The following is a 13,469-nucleotide window of genomic DNA, read 5'->3' as shown; positions in this document are numbered from 1 at the left end:
TTGGAGGGTATGGGAGAGTAATTCATTGGGAATGAGAAAAGTAAATAGAAAAAATATGTGCAAAATGTCTTTTATGCCCTTATAGAGTAAATATTAAAAAAATAAATACATTGGCCAATAATATTATTTTATTTGTAATATGTTGTCATTATTGTCATAATTATTTTTATAATTAATTTTTACAATCAATCTTCATTATTAATATTGTTGTTTTGTTACAATGTTATCATTTTATTTTTATTATTTTAGAATTAATTTAATTTATTGTTATTGTTGTTGTTGTATTTTTATAGTATTAATTTATTTGTAATATGTTATCATTATTATTTGTTTACAATGTTCTCAACATTTTTCCTATATATATAGATAAAGTTTTAAAGTCAAGGGTAAAATGGATATTTCACCATCCGGATTGGGCATTCCTCAACCAATTGGGGGGAATGCCAATCAACCTTCTCCCCTCATCTCATTCCTCATGGATTCCTCCCACATTCCCAAGCCTGCCAACCAAACAAAGCATTGAGCTCATTCCCTATCCATTCCCAATCCATTCCCAATCCAAGCCTTGCAAACAAACAACCCCTGAAATCATTTGAAATAGCACCTGAGGTAGGGTGTGCCTTTGTAAACCCATTGCTATTGACATTGTGACAACCACTGTACTAAAAAATTCATTAGAATAAAACTAGAGTGATTTTTTTTTTAAAAAAAAAAACCTAAAGACAAGATAAAGTGATGGCTACATTAAGAGGGTAGCAGTTTCAACTTCAAGAAAATAGTTGATTATATAAATCATTCATTCTTAAAGCTAGGTGGTAATAATCTCCCAAGGAAATCATATGGACTTGTATCCATCAAAGTCAGCATACCGAGAAACGGTTGCTTTGAAACAGTGATAAGTTACATTTTGAATTCTAAGTAATGTGTTACTCCATGATCAAATCAATTGTTATCATTAGTTTGGGTTAACTCAAAGAGTTTAAAGTGATGAATCATTGCCTGTTCCTCACAATTATGAATTTTACTGGGGCATACATGGGGAAAATCAAAAGAAACACGCACTTGATTTGCAAACAATCACAACAATAGAGCTGCAGAAATAAACAGAAAACTTGTCGATACATCAAAACATGGCCATTGAACAATATAGATCTTGAGTTAAATGGGAGTACATATCAATTTACAGACAAAAACTAAGAGATTAAAAAACAAGCACTAGATTTTATGCACATCAAGTCTAAAACCATCTTTTTGTTTCAGAAAACAGGGAATGACCCATGGCATACTGCCGTGTCCATTCCTGAGCGGTTTTGTCGTAGAGGGTTCTCTGTTTCTTGTAGATGTGAGCAATCTCCAGGTCAAGAGGTTCATCAGGGTTTGGGTCTGTGAGCAGCGAGCAGATGGAGAGAAGGACCATGGAAATTGTCAGAGCTGGGCTCCATTGCCATTTGAGGATGTCAATGCCAATGCTACTGTTAGAAGGGAGAAGAATGAAAGAAGAGAAGAAAAGAGATGGATCAAAGCTCATCAGTTATATTAGAAACAAGTGATCAATGGCTACATATAGAAGCAACACATACAAGTATACACCACTACACATGTATATATATACATACATACATCCGTATACATACATACATCTAACACCCCTCAAACTCAAGGTGGATCATGGGTCTTGAGTTTGGATAACATAAACAGATCGTCGATCACGTGTACGTGCCTTTAGTGAAAAAAATCAGCCCACCGGACCTCGGTAGGGAAGATAATGAAGAGAGCGATGTCTGATGCGACATGACGGTAGGGTGAAGTGGGCATCGACACCAATGTGTTTGGTCGACTCATGCTTGACCGGATCTCGCTGCAATCGAAGAGCTCCTGTCATCGTCACGAGTGAATAGGAATAGGAGAATGAATCGGGACACCAAAATCCTGCAAAATCGAGCGAAGCCAAAGCACCTCCTGTACTGTAGAAGCTAAAGCGCGAACCTCAGCCTCAGCACTGGACTTGGCAATGGTTTGCTGTTTCTTAGTCTTCCACACAACAAGTGAAGACCCAAGAAATATACAATAGCCAGTGACAGAGACTCGATCATCGGGAGAACTGGCCCAAGTAGCATCCGAATAGGCCTGTAGCTGAAGAGTGGACTGGTGCGAGTAGAATAGACCACGCGAGGCAGTGCCTCGAAGATATCGTAACACCCGGAGAAGATGTCCATAATGAATAGAGGTGGGAGCCACAACAAACTGACTGAGAATGTGCACAGCATGAGAAATGTCCGGACGTGTGACAGCAAGATAGACTAAGCTACCAACAAGATGCCGATAGCGAGAAGGATCCGGTAAGGGAACCCCATCGGAAGCACGAAGTTGCAAATGCAACTCCATCGGTGTAGCGGCGGTACGAGTATCAGTCAAACCAGAGCGATCAAGAAGGTCAAGAGTGTAACGCTGCTGGGATAGTCGATAGCCATCAGGATGAGATGTGATCTCGATACCCAGAAAATAACGAAGCGGACCAAGATCAGTCATAAAAAAAGTCTCACATAGTCGTTGCTTCACAAAAGCAATGTGAGCAGAATCATCACCAGTAAGAATCATATCATCCACATACAAAAGAAGAATGGTCCGGCCACGGGGTGAAGAATGAATGAAGACTGCCGGATCATATATGCTCGGAGTAAACCCAGCAGCCTCAACGACTGTGCTGAACCTCTCAAACCAGGTACGAGGAGCCTGTTTGAGACCATAGAGAGCACGGCGAAGGCGACAAACAGAGCCAGGAGGTACCTGTAGGCCGAGAGGAGTCATGTAGACCTCCTCCTTCAGGTCCCCATGAAGAAAGGCGTTCTTCACATCAAGCTGATGAAGAACCCACCTACGAACAGCAGCAACAACAACTAATGTACGGACTGTGTGCATGTGGGTCACGGGGGCAAAAGTCTCCTCATAGTCACGGCCATACTCCTGCTGAAAACCACGAGCAACAAGACGCGCTTTATAACGCTCGAGAGACCCATCAGAACGGGTCTTCACCCGATAGATCCAGCGACATGTAATAGGAATAGCATGGGTAGGGAGAGGGACAATATCCCACGTGTGAGTCCGAGACAAGGCATCAAGTTCCTCAGCCATGGCAGTCCGCCACTCAGGGGATCGAACCGCTTCCCTGTAGGTACCTGGCTCAATGATATCTGAGACACTGGTGCTAGCAGAAGCATAACGAACAGGAGGATGTAAAGTGGAGCGATCTCGCAAAGAGTAAGGAGGAGTCGGATCAGTAGTAGGAGAGACGTCAGAGAGGGCCTACCCTGATGGAGTCATTGCGGGATCCCGACGATGGTAGAATAAACAGACTGGCGGATGAGCAGGAGGAAGTGAAGAAGAAGAAGGGATAGACACAGTAGGAGACTCAACAGAAAGAGGAGAAGCAGGGTCAAGAGAGGAGGGACTAAGAAGCTCTGGAGGAGTAATGATCGACGGAGAAGGCACAGGAGAGGTACCTACAGGAGAAATGGGAGGGAAAAGAAAAGATAGAGGAACCGAAGGAGAGGGAGACTCAGTAGAAGAGGGAGAAGCGTAAAATGGGGTAGTCTCATCAAATGTGACATCACGAGAAATACGAATACGACGAGCAACGGGATCATAACAACGATAACCTTTACGCTCAAGGCTATATCCCAGAAAAACAAAGGAGATAGACTGGGCGGTGAGCTTGGTCCATTCCCGCGGTGAGAGCAAAACAAAACAACGACAACCAAAAACACGAAGATGATCATAGCGAGGAGGTGTCCCATGAAGAGACTCCCCCGGGCTGCGATCATGAAGATGAGAGGAAGGTTGAAGGTTAATCAGATAAACAGCCGTACTAACAGCATCAGCCCAAAAATGAGGAGGGAGAAAAGCACCAAGAAGAAGAGCACGAGCCGTCTCTAAGATATGACGATGTTTGCGTTCAGCAACCCCATTCTGAGCATGAGCACCAAGACAGGATAACTGAGGCAATGTGCCCTCAGAAGATAAAAAGGCTCGAAAAGCCTGAGAAATATATTCACCACCCGAGTCAGATCGAAAGATCTTGACTGAGGCAACAAAGTGGGTGTGAACCATGGCTGTAAAAGATCGATAAATAAACAATATCTGACTACGATTATGCATAAAGTAGATCCAAGTAAAACGAGTGTAGTCATCAATAAAAATAACATAATAGCGGTTACCTCCTTTAGAAACAGAAGGAGCAGGACCCCAAACATCAGAATGAATAAGTTCAAAAGGTGCAGTAGTCTGAGATACACTCATAGGATAAGGACGTTGGAGCTGTTTACCAAGCTTACAGCCAACACAGACAATATCAGAGGAAGGAGAGACAGCTCCTAAGACGCCAAGACGAACAAGAGATGACAGACGAGAGGGACACAAGTGACCAAGACGATGATGCCACATATGATGAGATAAAACAGTAGCATGACAGTGATGAATAGACTTAGTTGAAGATGACAGATGAAGAGTATCCAACACATAGACTCCATCATGGCGGCGGCCAGCTCCAATCACCTTCCCACTGTGATCCTGCACACGACATGTGGTACGGTCAAAAATAACCTGACAACCATAATCAGTAAGCTGACTAACAGACATGAGGTTCATGGATAAACGAGGAACATGAGAGACAGAGGGAATAGAAAAAGAAGTAGAAGAAAAATGGTCAGTAGATGAAATGAGGAGGAGGGTGCCATCAGTAGTACGAACACGTGTAACATGTAATGGCGGATGAGAATGATGAAGATGAGTGGCATCAGGAGTCATGTGAAGAGAAGCACCAGAATCAAGAAGCCAAAGAGGACAGGAACTACCTGGAGCAGTAGGAGGAACCTGAGCCGACCGTGCATGGCCAGTGGAGTCTGCTAGATGAGACTGCTGAAACTGTCGAAACATCGCCAATAACTGATGATCGGTAGGAGACAGCGAAGGAGAAGATGATGTAGCAGGAGAGACCTGGACAGAATGTGCCTGCTGGTGAGAGTGAGGCAGCGGTAGAAGAGGCAGTGAAGGAGCAGTACGCGGAAGTCCACGCTGTTTCTTCCGACACTCACGCTCATGATGACCAAACATGCCACAGTAGTGACAAATCATGATGCGTTTCGGCCTAGTAGAAGAAGGAGGCCTAGATGAGACAGAAGGTGCCGGGGGTCTACTAGATGAGGACGAAGAGGCAGAAGGAATGCGAGGAACAGCAAGAGCACTACCTCCCCCTGTGAAGGTAGCCCGGAGACGGGTTTCCTCAGCACGAACAAAGGTGAAAGCATCATCCAAAGAGTAGACCGATGGAGCATGTAGTAACTGAGCCCGAGTTTGTTCAAACTCGGGACGAAGGTGCATAATGAACTCATACATACGGCGTGTTTCATCATGGCTACGACGACGTGAGCAAGACTCAGAACAAGTAAGGATCTGGGCAGCATGAACAGCACAATAGGGAGGAGTCAGAGCATCAATCTGACGCCATAAGGCACAATACCGACTATAGAACTGGTCGACAGTGTCCTCGCCCTGCTGAAGACTAGAGAGAGTCTGATATAAAGTGTAAAGTTGCGCCTGACTGGAACCACAGTAACGACGCTCAAGATAGTCCCACATCGCCCGAGCGGTGGGAAGATCAGCAATCTGAGTACGAATATCAAGAGTGATCGTCTGACAGATCATCATCTTGGCCATAGAGTCGTCAGCAACCCATTTCTCAAACTGCTGCTCAAATGCCAGAAGAAGAGTAGAGGCCTCGGTGGAAGAAGTGGTGTCAGGGATAGAAGGAGCAGTAGGAGCAGTACTCGTACCATCAACATGGCGAAGAACGCGAATGCCATCAAGAATACGCTTGATAGTGAGCCGCCAAGCGATGTAGTTGGTGCCGTCAAGTACCACATCAGAATGATGGAGATTGCGGTGACGCATCTCAGGTAGCACACTACTAAGCCCATAAGCATCCATATATATATTTTCCTTTTTAATCGCCTAAGCCTAAGCACATGAGTACGAAAGAAATGAGACATCAATGTCTTTTGCTTTTTGAATGGAGTCGAGCTCAATTGTCTTCATGTGCTTGGAGAAGACACAAAAAGGCTATATTCGTGGGGGAAAAGGATGGAGGTCGGGCGACAAGGTAGTGATCAGCAGCCTCCCGGCGAGTGATGGCGGCCGGCCGGGCCAGCGCACGGCGAGTGGGCAGATGCGCGCGCACGGCTGTGGGGCGCAGGTGTGCTGGCCGGGCGCGGGTGTTGAGGCGGGGCGTGGCCGAGCGCGGGGCCGGTCGCGCGGCGTGCGGGCGGTCGCGGGGCGTGGATCGGGAGGCGATGCTTGGTGGCCGAGGGGCCGGGCGCGGGCGTCTTTCGGGCGGTCGCGGGCGTGGTTCGAGGCGATCGTCGGTGCGCGGGTGGGGTTAAGGGTTGTGCGCAGAAGATGCTGGTGCGCGTGCTGGCCGGTTGCGAGCGTGGATGTGCTGGCCGGTCGCAGAAGATTTTATTTTATTTATTTTATTTATTTATTTATTTTTTGAATGAGGAAATGAAAAGAGAAATGAAACAAGGGGGAAGAAGACAGGACTAGTGAAGTATAGAAATGGCCGACTGATGAAGTGTAGAGATGGCCGGAGAGGTGGCCGGAGAGATGGCCGGAGGAAGGTACCTAGTCTGATACCATGTTAGAAGGGAGAAGAATGAAAGAAGAGAAGAAAAGAGATGGATCAAAGCTCATCAGTTATATTAGAAACAAGTGATCAATGGCTACATATAGAAGCAACACATACAAGTATACACCACTACACATGTATATATATACATACATACATCTGATATACATACACACATCTAACAGCTACCATGCATGTTGATGTTTGGATGGTAAACCTGTCAGAATCAACATAAAGATCAATGTCAGCAGAATATATAGATCAGGAGTCGAATGATACTTTTCTGATATAAGATAAAATGTTGTTTGGTACTTTAATTTGATCAAACAATTGGACCAAGGATCTTATTTGTCCATTGAGATACTTCGTTTGCAATAACTAGCCATAATCCTTAAGATATTGGTACTAATGCTGATGATAATCTATCCATGTAGGGAATAGCTGAAAATGAAGTCAAATGAGTGTATATAGAAATAATATCGAATATGGCCAATGAATAGAAGGTTGACAGTAAAGCTAATAATCTCTCCCGGAGTCTAGAACATGATCTATATTTTGAGCATGCTGAAAATAGTTCAGGCCTTGAGATACAAGGAGACAAGCGAACAGCAAAAGGTTATGTGAAAGTTAAGCATGAAAGTGAGGCCAAGAAACAGATAAAAATGATCTACCCCACAAAACCTATTCTCCAAAACTTTAAACTGAAATGAGAATTATATTATCACCACCTTGTAAAGTAGTACTGTCTACATTATATACTCAACATTTTGTTCCCTGATCCACTGTCAAAGGTAAAAGGATTGAGTCCTCATTCAACATGATACATGAATCATCACTTGCATGTTCACAGTTAGAGTATACAACTAAGATGAATAAAAGAATCAAACCGAGATATAATGCATGTATAAGACGTGTTAATCTGTGTTCAAACCATATAAAAGTGATTTTTCAATTCTTAGGACAAATCATAGCAACTTAGAGAAGGCAACAAAAAGCAAAATTAAAGTACAAGTTCTAATTATAGAACTCCAATAAATGACAAGAATACAAGTCCATCTTACCTTGGTTAGGAACTTGACTTTAGGAGGCTTGAAAGGATAGTCTGGAGGAAAGTGAATATCAACAGGGAATACGCCTCCAGCATATGGGCTATCTTCAGGGCCCATGAATGTCCCTTGCCAACGGAACAAGTTTTCTCCTACAGGTCTTGCATTGCAAAATGTTGGAGGATCTCTCTGCAAGTAATCAAGCTCATTTTGAAGCCTCTTGCTAGCCATAATGCCTAAAAAATTTCAGAATTTCAAAGTGTGAAAAAACATGACAGGATAAACCTCTCAAAGTCAAATGCAGTAAAAGAACAGTAATTCATCATTATCAAGGAGAATTATAAGGCCATGACCATGGCACTTGCCCTCAAAAATAACTCCACCATCATATATACTGATAAAAACTGAGTTGGAAAACAAAAACTAGAAAAAGGAAACAATAAAAAACCATCTAGAGGGTATTATCTTCATGCACCTTATTGACAACTACTAAAAGAAACAAGGAAACCTTGAATTCATTGATAAACATAACTATAAAAGTTAGATCCAAACTAATTCAAAACCGTTGCCTCTAGCAACCCACAGAATAGTAAGATTACAATTGAAACACTGGCCCTCTTTAAATATTAAAAGGATTAGAGCTTCAAATTAACTCAAAAACAAACAATGAAACAAAGTAAATCTCTGCTAAATAATAAGCCAGAAAGACAATAAGATAGAATCCTACTCTAACAAATACGACAAAATGTAGCATCCAAGAGACGATTTAGCTCCCAATATGGAGCTAGAAAAGGGGCTATTTCAATCATTCTTGCAAAGTCTCTAAGAAAAACAAATTAAATTAAAAAAAGATGATGAAGGAGAAAAAATAAAGTCTGCTCTTGGTTAATTGAACAAACAAAGAAACTTGGCTAGGAAAATGACTGAACACACAATTATAAAATTTTATATCTCAGTCCAAAGATGTAAAAACATCTAAATTATAGAAGTAGAATTTATCGATTTACTTTCATTATAACTTTATATTTTTCTTTCCAAATCCTAATGGGTGATCTCTCTCTCTCTCACTTTTTCATCCTTTATGTGTATCTGAGAAAAAATTTATATAGACTTAGAATAAGATTCAACTATAGATATAACACACACACACACACATATATATCAATCGAACTTAGAATAAAATTCAATAAATTTAGCAAAACCATTCCTTCTGGAAAGGAAGAGGTGCTTGTATAGAAGAAATCAATCCTTCACCAGCGTAATCACACCTACTGAGCTCCAAATAGATGATGATAATAAATACCAAACAATAAAAAGACATAAGCAATTAAGCTAGTAACACAATAACAAATAGAAAACCAAAATAAAAGGAAAACCACGGGGCATCAAAGAAAACATAAAACAACAAGATAATTAGATTAGAATGGTCATACCGACTAATAGTATGATTTCACGCTCACACACACACACACAATTTTCATGACAAACACAAGCCATGTCCTGCTATATATAGAATAATAAAAACACTAAGTCTCCTAGAACTCGTCACAGTAAAAAATGAATCAATATGAATTTCATTTGATATTTAACTCAACCCTAAGATTACCCCTTGGATTAAATCTCTGTGTAGAAATCAAACTCTTCTTTAACCATGATCACATCCAATCATTACCCACATTATTCAAATTAATTTCACACAGATATAGCCCAAGCACTTGTTAGAGAGGCAACAAAACAGAGAACAGAGGAACCGGCTCCCATTGGGTCAAAATCCAACACACTGAAAAGTTCACACTGAGCAACACATATAAGTTTAATTTCTCAACACTCTTCTTAAACTTGTAAATTAGCCTTTAACTACTCCATGGACAGATCCCAACCTGTGAAAATCTTCAAACTTTAAGGCCTTACTCAACATGTCAACAACTTGATCTTTAGAAGTCAAAACGTATTCTTTCAAATCTGTCTTGCCATATAAATACAAACATTCACAAATTCTTTGCTTTCTATCAGAATCTAATAAGAAATACTAATCAAACAAATCATTACAAAATTTCAGTCAATTTACAACCAAAATCAAACAAATTCAATCATAACAAATTCAATCACAAAACTATAATTACCCAAATCCAAGAACAACTCAATGTACAGTAAAGTGCAGCAAAGGAGATGAAAGACAAGAGAACTCACTCGGAGTGGTGCAAGGCCGTTTGAGCTCGCTAATGACGATCTCATGGCTTTGAATCTAACAAGATAAAGAGAAAAACATCATAAGATCCAAGAAAAAGCAGGAAATTGAAGGAAAAACTCGACAAACCTCATTGAGGAGATCACGATTAGGGTTTTCAGAGCACGAGGACGAGCGCGCGGGAGGAGACGCCATCGGGCACTATCGTGATGATTACGCTTTGGATATGAACAATAAATATTATAAACAGCCACCATTTTACACTTAAACCCTTAATAATTAAATAATTACACAAATTCACCTTTATTACGTTACATCTGAAGAAAAGCTTATATATTATTAATATAATGAAACAGTGACCAGCTCAATAATAATAAAAAAATATTCAATTAATGTCTCAAGAAATAACAATGATCTTATGAGCCAAAATGGAGTTTCGACAATTAATCACTAAAGGGTCCAGTAATAAGTAATTTGAATGGTGGGTGAGTGACGCATGATTTTTTTTTTTTTTAATAAACTAGATAAACCACAAATTTGTTAAAAATAGAAAAAAAATTACAAGGTAAACTCAGAAGAAGAGAAATGTCATATGATTTAATTCTATGTGCCATAGTAATATTACAATACTATATGCAAATATTATAGAAATACTGTTAATGATATTATTAGTAACAATTTTAATGTGACAATGTACGCTATCAACATATTAATTAATTGTGATAACTCAATTGTGAAATACCTTAAATTATCACAATTTCTTTACATCAAAACAAGTCTCATCAATAGCATTGCAGAAATAAACAAAATACTTGTTGATATATCAAAGCATGTTACAGATTGAGTTCCATGAGAGTTGTGAGTAGAAAACCCATCCTTTCTCACTATATATACATATATATATTATTGATAAGAGTTGCCCTCAAATATATATATATATATAAAGAAAGGCTACCAAAAAAATGGGAAAAAACTAAAAACAGAAAGGGTACATAACAAAGTTCAAATAATATGAAGTTCTAACAAAAGTATATATCAATTTAAAGAAAAAAACTAAAAGATTCCTAACAAGCACAGGGGAATGATCATTGATCAACCCATGGCATACTTTCGCGTCCATGCTCGAGCGTTTTTTTCGAAGAGGGTTCTTCTGTTCTTGTACATGTTACCAATAGCAGGGTTGAGAGGATCATCAGGATTTGGATCAGTGAGCAGAGAACAGATGGAAAGGAGGAGGGTAGAAACTGACATAGCTGGGCTCCATCTATTCTTCAGGATGTCAAGGCAAATATAACCACTGAGCCCAATGTTTGGGTGGTAAACCTGTAGAATCAATATAAAGATCAATGTCACCAAATTATATTTATATTTTTTCTGCTTTAAAGCAATATAATTAATTAGTAGTCAAATGATACTGTTCTGATCTTTTAGATAAACTGTTGTTTGGTACATGAGTTTGAACAATTAATTGGACTAAGGATCTTATTTGTTCATTGAGACACTTCATTAATTTGCAGTAAGTAGCCGTTAAAGACGTTGTTACTAATGCCAATGATGTATAATCAATCCATTAAGGGAATAACTAAGAATGTATACAAATGAATGTAAATAGAAAGAACATCGACAAAAATAGCCAATAATTAGAAAATTGATAGTAAAGCTAATTAATAATATCTCTCGGAGTTTGCTTACATACTACTGCCAAACTAAAACATTATCTAATCTTTTGAGCATGCTGACACTAGTTCAGGCCTTGAGATACAAAGAGACAAGCAATAATAATTAATGATCTATTCAAAAACTTTAAACTGAAATGAGACTTATATTGATATTACCATCTAAATTAGTTTCCTGATCCTTTGTCGAAGGTGACAGGATTGAGTTCTCATTCAACATGATACATGAATTATCACATTTGCATTTTCACAATCAGAGTATATACAACTAAGACGCCAAAAAACATAATTGAAGTACAAGTTCTAGTTACTGAACTCAAATAAATTACAAGAATAAAAGTGCAACTTACCTCAGTTTGGAAATCCACTTGAGGAGGTTTGAAAGGATAGTCTTCAGGAAAGTGAATCTCAACAGAGAATATGCCTCCAGCATATGGACTATCTTCAGGGCCCATGATTGTAGCTTGCCAATAGAACAAGTTATCTCCAACAGGTCCTGCACTGCATGATGATGGAGGATCTTTCCTCAAGTCCTGAAGTTCCTGTTGAAGCCTCTTGGTAGCCATAATTAATAATGCCTACAAAATCAGAACTTGAAAATGTGAAAAAAAAAATTTGGCAGGATTAAACCTCTCAAAGTTAAATGCAGTAAAAAGAACAGTAATTTATCCTTATCAAAGAGAATTATAAGGCCTTGATCATAGCACTTGTCCTCAAGTATAGCTCCACTATTATATATATATTCTGATAAAAACTGAGTTTGGAAAACAAAGACAAGAAAATTGAAACAATAAAAAAAACCATCTAGAGGGTATTATTTTCATGCACCTTAATGCCAACTATTAAGAGAAACAAGGAAACCTCATACAATGAAATAGAGAAGGATTAGAGAGTTTCAACTAAACTCAAAAACATTACTAACCTTATACAATGAAATAGAGTAAATCTCTGCTAAACAAAAAGACAGAAAGACAATAAGATGTAATAATCCTACTAAATCTCTGCTAAGTAATAAACCAGAAAGACATTAAGATATAAAAATCCTACTCGAACAGATACGACAAAATTTAGTATCCAAGAGACAATTTAGTTGCCAATATGGAGCTAGAAGAGGGGTTCTTTCACTCATTCTTGCAAAGTCACTAAGAAAAAACAAATTAAATTAAAAAAAGATGATGAAGGAGAAAAAATAAAGTCTGCTCTTAGTTAATTGAAAAAACATAGAAACTTGGATAGGACAATGATGGAGCATGCAATAATAAAACTTTATATCTCAATCCAAAGATGTAACAGCATCTGAATCATAGAAGTAGAATTTACCGATTTACTTCCAATACAACTTTATATTTTTCTTTCCAAATCCTAATGGGTGATCTCTCACTTTTTCATCCTTTATGTGTATTGGGAGAAATATTTATATAGACTACATAAACCAAATCTTACTAAAACTTAAAAAAAAAAAATTCAAATCCTACTCAAATTCAAACTATTAATATAATATATATCTATATATATAAATTGAACTAAGAATAAGATTCAATAAATTTGGGGAAAACCACTTCTTCCGTAAAGGGATAGGTGCTTGTATAGATGAAATCCTTCACAACCTTAACCACATCTAGTGAGCTCCAAATAGACGATGATAAGGAAATACCAAACAATAAAAACACATAAGCAATTCAGCAATTAACACAACAACAAATAAAAAAAACAACACAAAACAAAAGAAAACCGTGAGGCATCAAAGAGTACATGAAAGAATAAGATAATAAGAGTGCAAAAGTCATACCAACTAATAGTATGGTTTCACTCTCTCTCTCACACAATTTTCATGATAAACAGAAGCCACATCCTGCAATATATAGAATAAATCCTAAGTC

At 38.9% G+C, this 13,469-nt stretch overlaps 2 protein-coding genes across 2 annotated transcripts; both read right to left on the bottom strand.

Annotated features, from left to right (window-relative positions):
* Positions 1-6,809: 6,809 nt before the first annotated feature.
* LOC120267625 (ubiquitin-conjugating enzyme E2 5A-like) lies at positions 6,810-10,111 on the bottom strand. Its single transcript, XM_039275296.1, has 4 exons — positions 10,043-10,111; positions 9,916-9,970; positions 7,741-7,961; positions 6,810-6,896 (listed from the first exon to the last, which is right to left on the bottom strand). Exons 1-4 carry the CDS (start codon positions 10,106-10,108, stop codon positions 6,858-6,860), a joined length of 381 nt encoding a protein of 126 aa, XP_039131230.1. The 5' UTR covers positions 10,109-10,111; the 3' UTR covers positions 6,810-6,857.
* Positions 10,112-10,935: 824 nt separating this feature from the next.
* Positions 10,936-13,424, bottom strand: LOC120266407 (ubiquitin-conjugating enzyme E2 11-like). Its single transcript, XM_039274033.1, has 3 exons — positions 13,379-13,424; positions 11,940-12,167; positions 10,936-11,236 (listed from the first exon to the last, which is right to left on the bottom strand). The coding sequence occupies exons 2-3, from the start codon at positions 12,153-12,155 to the stop codon at positions 11,006-11,008; spliced, it is 447 nt and encodes a 148-aa protein (XP_039129967.1). The 5' UTR covers positions 12,156-12,167; positions 13,379-13,424; the 3' UTR covers positions 10,936-11,005.
* Between the last annotated feature and the right edge of the window lie 45 nt (positions 13,425-13,469).

Source organism: Dioscorea cayenensis, chromosome 8 (assembly GCF_009730915.1).
Source record: "Dioscorea cayenensis subsp. rotundata cultivar TDr96_F1 chromosome 8, TDr96_F1_v2_PseudoChromosome.rev07_lg8_w22 25.fasta, whole genome shotgun sequence".
In the NCBI taxonomy this organism is placed as follows: domain Eukaryota; kingdom Viridiplantae; phylum Streptophyta; class Magnoliopsida; order Dioscoreales; family Dioscoreaceae; genus Dioscorea; species Dioscorea cayenensis.
The sequence above is the reverse complement of the archived record's forward strand: the minus strand, read 5'-3'. Positions and strand labels throughout refer to the sequence as shown.

What these genes read in the sequence shown, in the direction of transcription:
- LOC120267625 (XM_039275296.1), bottom strand. Translation starts at nt 10,108, where the DNA reads ATGGCGTCTCCTCCCGCGCGCTCGTCCTCGTGCTCTGAAAACCCTAAT. An exon ending in ATCGTGATCTCCTCAATGAG is followed by an intron (nt 9,971 to 10,042) that starts GTTTGTCGAGTT and finishes TTATCTTGTTAG; the next exon opens with ATTCAAAGCCATGAGATCGT. An exon ending in AAGTCAAGTTCCTAACCAAG is followed by an intron (nt 6,897 to 7,740) that starts GTAAGATGGACT and finishes TGATTCTGACAG; the next exon opens with GTTTACCATCCAAACATCAA.
- LOC120266407 (XM_039274033.1), bottom strand. Translation starts at nt 12,155, where the DNA reads ATGGCTACCAAGAGGCTTCAACAGGAACTTCAGGACTTGAGGAAAGAT. An exon ending in AAGTGGATTTCCAAACTGAG is followed by an intron (nt 11,237 to 11,939) that starts GTAAGTTGCACT and finishes TTGATTCTACAG; the next exon opens with GTTTACCACCCAAACATTGG.